We start from the raw sequence: 14,647 nt of genomic DNA on the forward strand, positions 1-14,647 counted from the left end.
GTTAGTCTATAGAATCAGTATGTAGAGAGATCTTGTAGCACCTTTGAGACTAACAAAGAAAAAAATTGGCAGCATGAGCTTTCATATAGTCTACTTCCACAGATGCAAACTAAACTATGTTTAGTTAGAAATTTTCTAGCCCATAAATATAATCCTAAAGTCAATAATCCTTTTATGCTCAAATGATCAGGTACTGCTGTACAACAGTAATGTGTAGAAGTTGCAAGTCGTTCCCAGCTAACAAAGGCATCGCCAGGTGTCAAGACATATTTAAAAGGCATTTTATTTTATTTTACTTGTGAAAAGATATAATAAAAACCAGTGTGTACAACACATGTCACTATAGACAAAGAGACCATGCAGCACTTCAGGAAAAATTAAAATCTCATGTCATGTACAAGTGCCACACCCAAGAATTTACAGACACAGTAATTTACTGCAATTAGTCACTTGAAGAATAGTTCCCTAAAGAAACATGCCTCATGCTCCAGGTTTGAAGAGGTAAAATTGCTGGAGAACTTTTAGTGTAAACTCTGAAACTTGTCAGTCCTTGAAAGGTAACTGTCCATAGAAAAGTGTCCCAGCCCTTACTAAAAGTCTCTCAAGTTCGTCAGGCTTGGGGAGAAGGGGAAGTAGCAGCTGCTAATGTCTCTGGCAAGTATGTAGCCTGGAAGAGTTGCTGATGGTATGGTCTTTCTGCAGACGACAAGTCAATCCATCCCCACAGTGGCATCGCTGAAAGATCTCCAAACCGTGGGCTCCTTTCTTGCGGTGTTTTGTGCAAACCTGGCCTTCCTTAAGGACAGGTTTGCAGATCTTGGACCAAAAGTGCCGAGCACAGCACAGCCCTTCAGCACAGTCTGAGGAACGGAGACACACAGCACCTTCTTGGCCTGAGGAAAAAAGACATGTAATTGCATACTTATTCTCCTCCTGTTTCATCTTTCTTAAGCAACAATACCAAAACATAAAAGCAAGCCAAGGGTGACAATTGTATAGCCTCCAGATTATACCGAACTGTACCTTCCAGCAAGTATAAGCAATGAAGAAAAGTCCAGAAGTCCTTGATGGCACCTCTCCTAAAACCATGGGTGCAATTCACAACCCTTTCAAGACTAATCTCTTTGGGCAGGCCTATCCAGTTGATTTTTAAAACTATAAATTTGAAATGATGAACTTTAAATGTATATGTCTTGTTCGTTCTTTTAAATTGATGTACATTTTAACAAGCTGCGTTGTAACTGATGCACATTTGTTGTTCCCTGCCTTGGTCAATGAGGAGAGGCAGGTAAGAAATTATTATTATTATTATTATTATTATTATTATTATTATTATTATTATTAATGGGACATTGGATTTGTATATAAACTATGTTTGGTTCCTTTGGTTCCTTAGCAATTAAGCAATTGTAGGAAGTTTCTTATATAATGAGAAAGTCTGTAATATAATGGCAGATTTCCCTTATAATGAGAATGTTTTCAAGATATTAAGTCAAACAAGCTTCACTTTTGCAAAGGATGTTCTCCAGTTGTTGGATCATGTCTTTCCCTAAACACCATCGTATCAGATGTTGCTGCTTAATTGCTGGCAGGTGTACCACCATGCAGCCATTACAAGGAAAGGTCACAGACATAAAATGATGGAATCCCAAGCACTAAAAATGCAGGAACTTAGGTAATGATAGGAATACCAATACTGGGACTAGTAAACAATCTGAATTTCATAAAACATTAGTTTACGGAACCATTGTATGGTTAAGCAGGCTTATGAGAACTGGCACATACCTGTCAGTTTTCAAACATGCTGCTGTAGTACTCAAACTTCATGCCATTCTCTAGAAGCCATTATGGTTTCACTGATCAACATAGTTTTAGGCTACCAACTCCAAAGCCATCAGTAACAGTTCATTAGCATCTCCTATTTCTCTTGAAATGTTTTGTTTCAGAAAAGTCTGAGGATTTTCAATATGGGAAGACATCTATCTTTCTTTCCTGTGCCCCTTGTTAAAATAGTCACGCAGTGTCAATAGTCTTACCTTTCAGATGGTGCAACCAGGATGAAGAGGTGGTCTTTTTGAGGTGGGAGTCTGAAGTACCGTGGTCAAAGTTCTCTACGATGGTCTCTTCCATCTCCCCAGGGTATAAGTGATCATGTTCCAATGGTAAACAAAAGCCTGTTAAAGGAAAAACCCTCCATGAACACATATAGAATGCTAATGGTATTCTGAAGTAAGACTCAAAATTCAGATGCAGACATTCATCTTTCCAAAGCTAAACTTGAGACACTGTTCAGTCACAGGACCAACTTCTGGAAAGAACAAGAGCTGGCTAAGAAGAGCATATATGCCTTTCAGGAAGAAGGTCCCTGGTTCAAGTCCTCCTTCTTTGTGTGTATGAGAGAGTGTATGTATATATGCTTTTACATATATGCAGTTCCTTCCTCTGAAATAGAGCCTACAGCACCTGGCGTCCTTTGGTGGCCTCCCATCAAAGTATTAACCAGAGCTGACCTTGTTTAGCTTCCAAGATCAGATGGGATCTGGTACCTTTAAGATATTTCTCCAGATAAAAAGATCAGAGCAAGACCTCTATTTAAGATCCTGATCCTGAAAGGCCATTGCCATTTAGCTGGCAGTACTATACTTGCAGAAAGCCAGCATGGTGTAATGATTTGAGTATTGAACTATGGCTCTGGAGGCCAGGATTGCAGACCCTGCTCTGCCATGAAAACCTACTGGGTGATCTTGGGCAAGTCACACTCTCTCAGCCTCAGAGAAAGGTAAAGGCAAACCCCCTCTGAACAAATCTTACAAGAAAACCCCATGATAAGTTTGCTTGAGTGTTAGCATAAATCCGAAATTAATTGAAGTCACACAACAATAACTGTACTTAACAAGAGCCAACATGGTGTAGTGGTTTACGGGTTGGACTGGGAAACTGGAAGACCAAAGTTCAAATCCCTGCTTAAGTCACTAAAACCCACTGGGTCACTCTGGCTAAGTCACACTCTCTCAGCCTTAGAGGAAGGCCATGGCAAACCTCTGAAGAAATCTTGTCCAGAAAATCCTGAGAGAATTACTGTAGGTCAGAGTCAACTTGTAAGATGCAGTAGTGCTTGAAAGATGCAGTAGTCAAACTAAGGCAATGGTGAGAATCAGCCCTCCCTCAATATGGTTGAACTGCATCTCCCAGCAGCATTGGCTAACACAGGCAATAAGAACAATGGGAGTTGCAATCCAGCAGCATCGGGGTACTGCATGCTTACACTCCTAGTTGGAGTCAACCTGGCATAGCCTTGGCTCTGGAATCAGAAGAGGGTGGCTTTTATATGGGACATGTGTTTTAGTTACACTTTTAACATCCATACGTTTTTATGTTAATTTTATACTGTTTAATCAAGATGATTTTTAATTATTTTTAATTTTTTATTGCAAAGTTTTAAAAATGTTTTTATCTTGTGAGCTGCCTTGGGTCCCTTTCTGGGAGAAAAGCAGCATAAAAATGAAATAAGCAAACAAATGAAAGAGCTACTTCCTAGAGGGAGACGCAAAGCCTTTGCCTCACTCCTGAATTTTGCTCCCTTGACAAAAACAGGACTTTGCAAGCGCCTATTCATTTTCAAACAGAAGTCTCCCAAGGTGTTCAGTGAAGTTTAGGATTAAACCTGATCATAACAGCTGAAGCCAGGACAGAGCCTTTCTCCCACAAAAACAATGGCAGTGGTGGGAATTTTGTGTACTACACACACCAAGCAAGCCTTTGAAAATAAGCAGCTGATAGACAAAAATCCTCAACATCAAATCTACAACTGCTTCAGGCAGGTTTGGAGTCTGTTGTCAGACACTCAGGCTGCTGGCATGCTGCAGGAATAATGCAGTTTGGTATTGCTTTAGCTGCCACGGCTCCATCCTATGGTGTCTTGGGATTTGTAGCTTGCTTTGGCACCAGAGCTCTCTTGAGAGAAGGATGTATAGCTCTCTAAACTACACACCCCAGAATTCCATAGCACTGAGCTGCAGTTGGATATCTTCAAGTTGTTTCCAACTTATGGGGACCAATAGGTCAAAAATGACTTGAAGGCATAGAAGAACAAAGCAAACCTATTGTGGGGTTTCCTTGGCAAGTGTCTTTGGGGGGGGGGGGGGGGGGTTGCCCTTGCCATCCCCTTAGGCTGAGAGAGTGTGACAAGGTCAGAATGGTCAAACCCTGGTCTCTAGAGGTGTAGTCCAACTAATCCGAATCACAAAGGAGGACAAGGGACTACAAAATGTAGGACCTAACCAAATACAAAGCTCAAAACACTAATTGAATTATAAATTAATGCTTCTTGGGTCCGAAACACACTGCAGAAATCATCCAGTTTGAGACCGCTTTACCTGCCCTGGCTCAATGCTAGGGAATTCTGGGGACTGTAATTTTATGAGAGACATTTAGTCTTCTCTATCAGAGAGCTCTGGTGCCACAATAAACTAGCATTCCCTGGATTCCCTAGCACTAATCTATGGTAGTTGAAGCAGTCTTAGACTGGATTTTTTGTGCAGTCTGTTTAGGACCAAGGTTATTCTCATGTGGAGGACCTTTTGACATTCCTGCTGGACAGAAAGTTTCAATATAGTACATACCCTGGAAAAGGAGAGAGTCTGATCACCCTGGAACCAACTCCCAAACCAGTACACCAAGCTGGCTGTGGCAGTTAAAGCGATATGGAATTGCATTAAGTATGTAGTGCAGACAGCCTGGAAACCCCAAGCTGAAATTTCTATTGAGGGCCACTCACCGTTGTGGCAGAAGTTGCCCGGGCAGCACATGGCGTCACGGTGGCACCGCTTGCGGCGACGTCGACAGGCCAGGCATCCAGGGGCTCCATGGACTCCTCCTCGGACTGAGTTGGGGCAGAACTGCTCCGCCTCGCAGTCTTCATCCTCCGAACACCCAAAAGGCTGCAGAAAGAGAGGAGACACAGAGAGAAAGAGAGATGGGTGAGGAGTTGGTGACGGAGATGCCCAGCCACCCAGAAGGGCCAGGTGGGTCATACCCACAAAGGAGGACCAGGCACCACCAAATGGAGGACCTTCAGGGAAAAGGGAGGGACATGACCAAATATAAAGCTAATAACACTCATAGGAAAATTAAATTCAAGCTTCTTGGTCCTGCTCCAAATGGAGGAGACTGAAAGAAAATGGAGGATATGACCCCCCCTCTCCAAAAAAGCTAAAAACATTCATAGAAATACTAAATTCATGCTGATTGTTATGCACCAAATGGAGGACACTGAAGAAAAATGGAGGACATGACCTAATAAAAGCTGAAAACATGCACAGAAATATTAAGTTCATGCCTCTTAGTCCTGTTCAAAATGGAGGGCATTGAAGAAAAATGGAGGACAGAACCAACTAAAAGGTGATAACACTCATAGAAATATGCATTCCTGTTCCTCAGTCCTGCTCAGAATGGAGGACAATGGAGAAAAATGGAGGACATGACCAAATAAAAGTTGAGAACACATAGAAATATTAACTTCATGTTCTTTGGTCAGAATGGAGGACACTGAAGGGAAAATGGAGGACACGACCAGCTAGCAGCTGAAAACATAGAAACATACATCCCTGTTCCTCAGTCCTGCTTAGAATGGAGAACATTGAAGGAAAATGAAGGCCGTGACCAAATAAAATCTGAATATTAACTTCATGTTCCTTGGTCAGAATGGAGGACACTGAAGAAAAATGGAGGACATGACTCAAGAAAAGCTAAACACAGAGAAATATTCTGCTCAAAAAGGAGACCATTCAGGAAAAATGGAGGCCATGCCCAAACACAAAACTGAGTCAAAAACACTCAATAGGAATATCAGATCCATGCTCCTTAGCCCTGCTCAGAATGGAGGACGCTTTTGGAACTCCTCCTGGGCAGGTGGTTAGGACGGAGGGCGCGCCCGGGAAAAGGAGGACCCTGCCACAAGTCCTCACCGCAAAGGAGGACCAGGCACCCCAAAATGGAGGACCTTCCAGTGGGGGAGGAAGCTGAAAACACTCTCCAAAGGAAAGGCATTCCTCCTGGGCAGGAGGTTAGCATGGAAGAGGCGTCCGGGAAAAGGAGGGCACCTACCTGGGGGAGAGGCGGAGGGGGGCTGGCCGGGGGGGAGCCCTTGATGGCGTTGGACTGGAGGGCGTTGAGGTGCAGCAAGGAGGCCCCCACCCAGGCCACCAGGCAGCCCAAGGCGGCCATTGCCCGCAGCAGCAGCAGCATCACCATCTCTGCGGAGGCGAGTTCGAATCCTGACACTGGCGGACGCCAAAGCCACTCTGAGCCCTGAAGCCCCGAGTTTCTCTGGGGGCCTGCCTTTATAGACCCCCTTGGGACCCCCCTCCTCCTCCTCTTCCCTCTTTTCCCCGCCCCATGGGGAGGGTGGGGTTACAAAGGGAGGGGCTTCACTTCTTCATTTCTTTCTCATTTGATCTGATTTATTGCCAGGGTTGATTTATTTGGTGGAAGAAGAAGGAGAGGCACCTCTAGAAAAAGCCCTCCTTGATTGGAGCCTTCAGGGATGAATGAATGGATGGATGAGTTTGGTTTGACTTGAATGAATGAATGAATGAATGAGGTTTCTTATGACTGAAACTTCCCCGATCCCCTCCTTCTCCTCAGGTCCTCCTTCTTCAAGACCTGGTCCTCCATTCCAGCCCCCTGTCCAGGAGGAATGTGTCCAAAACGGACTCCCATTTTGAGCCCGGACTAAGAAGCATCGGCTTTATATTTCTTTTAGGAGTGATTTTTTTGAGTTTTGTATATTGGGGCAGGTCCTTAGTACATTTGGTCTCGAAGGTCCTACGTTTCGCGGTGCCTTGTCCTCCTCCTTTACGGCGAAGGATAGCTAGGTCCTCCTTTTCCAGGACGTGGTCCTCCATCTCAACCTCCTGTCCGGGAGGAATGTCAAAAAAGGTCCTCCACTTTCTTATCAGGATTAAGAAGCATTAGTTTAATAATTCCAAGAGGGTTTGGAGCTTTGTAATTGGGCCATGTCCTCCATTTGTCTCCAATGTCCTCCATTTGGAACCTAAGCAGCATGGATTTAATATTGTCTGGAAGGTCCTCCATTTTGCGATGCCTCGTCCTCCTCTTTTGCGGTTAGGTTGCATGCAACCCATAGGGCAAGTCACACTCTCTCAGCCCCAGTGGAAGGCCAGGGCAAACCTCCTCTGATAAATCTTACACACACCAAAAAAAAAAACCTCAGGGAGACCAGACACGTCCTCCTTTATCCAGGACGTGCCCTCCATGTCAGCCTTCTGTCCGGGAGAAATGTCAAAACGTCCTCCATTCTGAGCATGGGTAAGAAGGATGGGTTTACATTTTTATGAGTGTCTCTTTTTGAAGCTTTTCTTTGGTCAGCTGCCTACATTTTTTTCCTGGCAGGTAGGTCAGTCCTCCATTTGGTGGTGCTCCATTTGGCAGTGCCTTGTCCTCCTCTGCGGTGAGGATACCAGGTCACCCTGCGACTTTGAATCTGGGTGACCAGGCTGAGAGAGTGTGACTTACCAAATGGAGGACCTTCCAGAAAAAAATATAGGGACCTGATCAAAGAAAAGCTAAAAACACTCATAGAAATGTAAATTCATGCTTCTCAGTCCTGTTCAGAATGGTAAGGTGAAAGGGGGCATCTGCGCTGGAGAAATCATGCAGTTTTGACATCACTTTAAGCGCCGCAAGCTCCATTTTCCCAAACCCTGGGACTGGTAGTTTTGGCAAGGTCTTTTGCCTTCTCTGGCCAAGAGTACACAAAACTACAAATCCCAATTTCCTGGAGGATGGAGCCGTGGCCAAAGTTGGCTCTGGTTGTATGAGTCCTCCCCTCTATTGTAGTCAGGGGTGACCAGCTGTCCTCCTTTTTCAGGCAATGGCTTCCATGCCAACCTTCTGTCCAGGAGGAATTCCAAAAATGTCCTCCATTTGGAAGAGGACTAAGAAGCATGGGTTTACATTTATATTAGTGTTCATTTTGCTGAATGTCCTACCTTTTGCTGCGCCTTGTCCTCCTTTGCAGTTAGGACATTTGGTCACCCTGCTTGCAGTCCTAATCTATTTTTTTCTGTAGAAAATTGAGTCCAAGAGGGAGATGGGTTCAAGGGTGCTTGTCATCAGACAACAGGGACGGTAAAATGATGGGTTATGGCAATATTTTTTGGCTGGGGAACATGGCTTGGACACTAGTATAAAGCAATGGCTCTGCCTTTCAGAGGTTGCTGGACTGTAATTGTCAATCCCAGCAGCCTGAGTCAGCATGGTCAATGGTCAGGAATGATGGAAGCTGACATCCAACAAGATCTGGAGGGTCGCCCAAATTTCCACTGCAGCTTTTACAGTGTACATGTGTGTGTATTATACACACACACACATATACATACTGTGTGTGTATTTAATTAAAATAATAACAAATAAGAACAGGCTTGTGTCACTGAGCCTGTCAATTATATGATTTATTCCAGGGGTGGCATGCATTTTAGATTTAATCCACACTGCTGAATTAATGCATCTTGACACTACTTTAGTTGCCACAGCTCCATCCTATGGAGCACTGGGATTTGTAGTTTGTTATAGCACCAGAGCCCTCTGACAGAGAAAGCCAAATATCTCATAAAAGCTACACATCCTCATATCTCTTAGCATGGAGCCATGGCAGCTAATGCGATATCAAACTGCATTATTTCTGCAGTGCAGATTGGATAGGACCACTCTGATCTGCACTGTTTGCAAAACTGCAGCCAGTATAGGCTAGTGGTTTGAGCCTTGGGTTTTGGCTCTGGAGACGAAGGTGCGATTCCCACTGGGTGACCTTGGCCAAGACACACACTCTCAGCCCCAGAAAACCAAGGGATAGTTTTTCCACCTTAGGCTGAGAAAGGACAAGAAGGCACACAACAAAGCATCACTGAAGTTTGCATCAGCCTCCCCCTGTTTTGTGTAAAGATATGTTTTAGGTCAGGGGCCCCAAATGAGGCCCTTCCTCTCTTTGGCCTGTACCAGATCCACATCCACATCTGGATTTCCACATCAAAGGAGGCGGATCAGTGGGAGCAGAAGCTCCTAATCGCTCTTGGATGGCCTGCGCCAGACTGGCCTTTGTTCATTTTGGATTAGAGAGGGGCTGAGCTGTTCTGAGGAATTTGGAAAGGGAGGGGGAAGAATATCTAAAAGCACCATTCATTCACCTAGAACCACTGCCTCCTTCCTCTCCTCTGTGTCTGTGTGTGTTGTGTGTTGTGTGCCTTCACGAGGCAACCCTAAGGCAAACCAATCATAGAGTTTTCTTGGCAAGATTTCTTCAGAGGAGGTTTGCCCTTGCCTTCCCCTGAGGTTGAGAGTGTGTGACTTGCCCAAGGTCACCCACTGGGTTTCATGGAGAGCAGGAATTGAACCCTGGTCTCCTGAGTCATACTCCAGCACACTCAAATCACTACACCATGCTGGCTCTCTCCTATGGTTTATTTCTGCCCTTCTCACTGGGGCTGCATCCCCAGCTCAGCCATGTAAACTCACTGGGTGACTCTGGGCAAATCACAGTTTCTCAGCCTCAGAGAATGGCAATGGCAAATACCCTCTGAAGAAATTTGCCAAGAAAACCCCATGATAGGTTCAGGCCTTAGGGTTGCCATAAGCTGGAAGATTTGAAGGCACACATCAAGAAAAAGGGCTCCATCCACACTGCAGATGTAAATAAATACATAAACAAATTGACACCACTTTAACTGCTATGGCTCAGTGCTCAGAATTCCATTGCATTGAACCTCGGTTGTTAAAGTGGTGTCAAACCGGATTATTTCTGCAGCGTGGATGCTGCCCAGCAGGAAAACCTGCCCTCATTGAAGTGGCTCCCCCAAAAAAGGAGATCAAAAGACTACTATGAACAAAACTGCTTCAGCCCTTCTCAAATCATGGACCATAGATTTGTTCTTCTAGATAAGGAGCACATCCCTCTGATGTGCATTTCCAAAGGGAGGGCAGAGGCCCAAGGAGCTGCTAATTGTGCCTCGTCATGGGCCCAGGGGTTAGGGGTTCAAAGAGGGACACCTATAATTGGTGTCAGCCATGCCATCCACAAACCCTTTCTCTGCCACTTTTGTTCTTAAAATGGGCATCCTCACTTCAAAGCAAGAGAGCTTCCCTATGTAAAAGAAACCCAACCCTTTTATCTGTGTCTTCAAAAAGCACACTTGCCAGTTAGTTTGCATAGGGACAAAATGGTGATTCTCAAATAAATATTATTTTCCCTCAGATGTAAAACACACACACACACACACACACACCAGTGTAACAGGACACACCTCCAGCACTGGAGGGGAGAATACAACCTAAATCCAATCATTAGTCCAAACTAGAACAGACCCATTATAATCTATAGAACTTCAATAACTGTTGACTTACAAAGTTTATGTTGATTCAGTGCTTCTACTGTTTGGGGCCAGAAAACAGACTTTGGCATTTTGGTCCTATATTTCACAAAATACAAATATACAGACATCGATTTAGATTGTGTGTGTATGTGTGTGGCCTTCAAGTTGCCTGTTGTCTTATGGTGACCCTATAAATTTCATAGGGTTTTCTTAGGTGTGGGCTTTGCCAGTTCCTTTCTCTGAAACAGAGCCTCTAACACCAGGTTTCCATTGGAGTTTTGCCATCTAAGTACTAAACAGGGCTGACCCTGCTTAGCTTCCAAGATCAGACAGGATCTGGTGCCTTTCGGGTTGTTGTTGTTATAGTGTGCTTTCAAATCATTTCTTATGGTGACCCTAATGTGAACCTATCATGGGGCCAGATTTGTTCAGAGGCTGTTTGCCATTGCCTTCCCCTGAGGCTGAGCGCATGCGACTTAGCACTCTATAAATGGGGACCATTCCTATAACACGGTTTATATAAACTGTTGCTCCACTATGAACACTATCAGATTGTACCACCAGAGAATGTAGCTCTTGGCAAAAGGTTGGCTTTTATCTTTTTTCATTGACTTGCATAGCTATCATTTATCCACTTACTTGTGAGTAAACCCAAGCTGTTTATACTAGTCTTTCCCTAAAGAGCTTAATTGTGCATTGTTCTAAAGTGTGTCAAACTGTGGACCTCCAGATGTTTGGGATTTCAACTAGTATGCTGAGTGGTTAGGTATTTGGGGCCATTGTACCCCAAAACATCTGGAGGGACTAGGTTTCCCACTTGTTTCTTAGAGAGTTTCAATCAGATGTATAAATAGTTTCAGGACTAGCATCTAGTGAGTAACAGAACTGGCAAAATACGTATGCTTTATAAGCATATCACAAGCACCCAGGAAAATAAGACTTTTTTTTAAAAAAAAAAAAGAAAATCAAAGGGTATATGCATTTTAGTGATAATAGATGGCTCACAAATAAAGTTTTAGGTGGTGGTGAATACTCAGTGAAGTCAAGAATGATTCCCCCCCCAGCAATTACAAAACACCCAAAATGTGTTAGTGATTTTCTTTGTTCTTTTACAAAATTTCCTAATGTAGAAATCATATAACAAAGCGTATCTTTCCTTGTTTGCAAACAACAACAACCCACAACCCACTAACTGTTAATAGACTGTTTTCTTTCCAAAAAGGTACGTTATAATGGTGGCCATGAGATCATCCATTCAGAAGGGCTCCCCTGAAAAATAAACCCAATTTCCAGGGTTTCGATAAAGGGTTTGATGTCTCCATGTGATTCTGAAAGTACAGTGGTACTGTCAAGAATATGACCAGCTTATCATATTCTTTACACTGATGCCTTCAAGCAGCATGTACATAAATAGCTTTTAGCATATATTCCAGGTGTAGGTATAAAGGGTTTTCATACAACAAAGAGTTCGCTTGCATGAAAATAGGGATAGGAAAGCTTTGGTTAACCAGGAGATTTGGCCCACGATACCCATCAGCCCCATCTATTATGGCCCAATGGTAAAAGATTGTTTAAGTTGCAACCTGAAATCTAGGAGAGCTTGTACCAGTTTTTAGTCCTAGCAAACCAGAGTATTCTCTTTCCCTCTGTTGTAGCTCCAGCACGTTCAGTTTCTTCAATAAGAAGTGCCAGACAACCATTCTGAAGTGAAATCCCTACCATGACCTGCCCATGATTTCTAAAGCAACAGCTACACTGTAGACTTAATGCAGTTTGACACTGATTTATCTCAGTGCTATGGAATCTTGGGATTTGTGTTTGTTGTGGCACCAGCACTCTCTGACAGAGAAAGCTAAATAGCTCCCTAAACTGCACACCCCAGAATCCCACAGCATTGATCCATGACAGTTAAAGTGGTGTCAAACTGCATTAATTCTGCAGTGTGGCAGCAGCCTTAGTGGTGGCATAGAGGAATACACCAGTACATACTCGGAACCATTGTGCGCTTCAGATTGAATAGAAATTGTCTTTATTTTCACAGCTGCAAGTTTTGCAAGCCTGCAACAAAACTGCATGGTACAACAGTGTATGTACCAGTGTGGTGGGTATCTATAACCAAAATTTTATCTGGATAACAATCCCAGCTGAAATCACTGTAAAAAGTATTTAATGAGGGCAAAAGAAATGTTTCAGCCAAGGAAGATCTATTTAGATGGCTGTTACACACCTAGAAAGAGTTTCATAAGAACTTTCTGCCTAGGGGCTATTAAAAATGTTATTGCATTGGATCTTCTTGATGATTTAAAACAAAGGGAGCATTTTAAAGCCACCTAGCTTCTCAAAATCAGCCAGAACAAAATACAAATAGAGAAATAAGAGAGGAGGGGTGAGTGCCAGGTTGAGTGGGTTGATTTATACATCAAGGGCTCTGAAACAAAGGAAATCTCCCAACAAAAAAGGAATTAAGTTTCAGGAGAGATAGGAGATAACATCATTAGGATGAATTGTTGGGTGCTTGAATATGCAAAACTATTACAGTTTCAGAGAACATGTTACACAGGCCACTGAATTTCACAGGACTACTGAAAGCTGTTGCTCTAACACTGTGGGTAACTTTTGGCCTTTCGGATATTGTTGGGTTGCAACCACATTGACCCCCATCATTGGTTGTGCTGCCCACAGCTGGAGGGTGTTGCAGTCCAAGATCATCTGGAGAATCACTTGTTTCTCTTTCATCACACCACCTTAGTGCTAAGGAACAACAAACCCCAAACCAGAGCATTTGTAGTGCAGTATAGTTGTGTGCCTTCAAGTCATTTCCTAGTCTTAGCAACCCAAATTTCAGAGAGGGTTTGCCATTGCCATCCTCTGAAGCTGAGAGCATGTGACTTGTTCAAGGTCTCCCAGGGCATTTCACAGCCATGCTGGGAATCAAACCCGCGTCTTCAGAGTCGTAGTCCAACACTCAAACCACTATGCCACACTGGCCTATCCATTGATCAAACCTCTTCTGAAAAAATCTTGCCAAGAAAAGGCTCGCCTTAAGTTGGAAACGACTTGAAGGTGCACAACAACAGAGACGTATGCATAAGCCTGCACTACTTTATATTTTTGTGATTCAAGCTCTTGCACCAGAATCCTAGATCTCACCATTCATATCCTCTACAAATACACACTTAGCAGGTTTAGGGTTGTCAGAAGCCAAGTGCTACAGTTCCATAATAATTTCTCATCATATATTCCATTATCTTTTCCCAGCTTTTATCAAATCTTCCTAAGTTTTCATATTTTATAAGGCACATTGATTTGTCTTATTCTTCCATTTCCACTAATTTTACTAGAGAATCTTGTGGAGAAGGAACCCAATTTTCTTTCCAATTTTGAACTAATTGTAAAAATATATATATAATCAAATAGAAATCTTAGGTTTTCTTAGGCAACAGATACTAGAGGTGGTTTTCTTCCTCTGAAATAGAGCCTACAGTAGATTCTTCTTGTAACTACAGCTTTCTTCAAATTAGATTCTTTGAGGTGATTGGAACAGGTTTATGTATTACTCAATTAGATAACCAGATTCAAAACTACAACAGGTTCCTCCACCTTTAATGATCATGTAGAAGTGTGAATTTCAGTTCTGGGAACTGTAGTTTGTTGTAGCAACAGAACCTTCTGACAGAGAGGGCTAACATGTCTTACAAAACTACAATTCTGAGACTTCCATAGCACTGAGCCAGGGAAGTTATAGAGGTATCTATCAGAAATATTTCTGCAGTGCAGATGCAGCCAGTTAAATTTCCAACCAGAGAAATATGTTCACGTTTGCTAGTTTATCATTTGCATCAACTGCACTGAGCATCTGTGGACGATGCTAAACACATCCTGCTTTAAAACATGACCAGTGGATGCCCCTGAAAGCTGAGATCAAGGTGCATCCATGTTTTTAAGCAGCATGCATTTGGCATCATCCACAGATTCATGTGCAGCTGATACAAATAATGAACACCAATTGCTCCCAACCTGACAAAACTAACTGCTCGTCTCAAGAAGTGTAGATCCACTGAATGAATAGGATTCATGTAAGCATCAACACAATATCCTGTAACTGATTCAAAGGGTCTGTCCTAGTTAGGATTAGCCCCTTTCTCCCTCCTCCTGAACACCATTTTTTGGGGGATTGTCCTTTTGGAAAGGGGTTTTACCTGCCATAATAAACTCTTAGGACTTTACCACACCACTGAACTCAGGCTCAAAATGTGCAT

The 14,647-nt window shown here is 43.2% G+C and overlaps 1 protein-coding gene across 1 annotated transcript; it reads right to left on the reverse strand.

Annotated features, from left to right (window-relative positions):
* Positions 1–265: 265 nt before the first annotated feature.
* On the reverse strand, positions 266–6,326 carry DKK1 (dickkopf WNT signaling pathway inhibitor 1). The gene is made up of 4 exons (XM_042459524.1): positions 6,106–6,326; positions 4,778–4,940; positions 2,037–2,174; positions 266–893 (listed from the first exon to the last, which is right to left on the reverse strand). The coding sequence occupies exons 1-4, from the start codon at positions 6,250–6,252 to the stop codon at positions 643–645; spliced, it is 699 nt and encodes a 232-aa protein (XP_042315458.1). The 5' UTR covers positions 6,253–6,326; the 3' UTR covers positions 266–642.
* Between the last annotated feature and the right edge of the window lie 8,321 nt (positions 6,327–14,647).

The sequence above is a fragment of the Sceloporus undulatus genome, chromosome 3 (assembly GCF_019175285.1).
Source record: "Sceloporus undulatus isolate JIND9_A2432 ecotype Alabama chromosome 3, SceUnd_v1.1, whole genome shotgun sequence".
NCBI classification, from domain to species: domain Eukaryota; kingdom Metazoa; phylum Chordata; class Lepidosauria; order Squamata; family Phrynosomatidae; genus Sceloporus; species Sceloporus undulatus.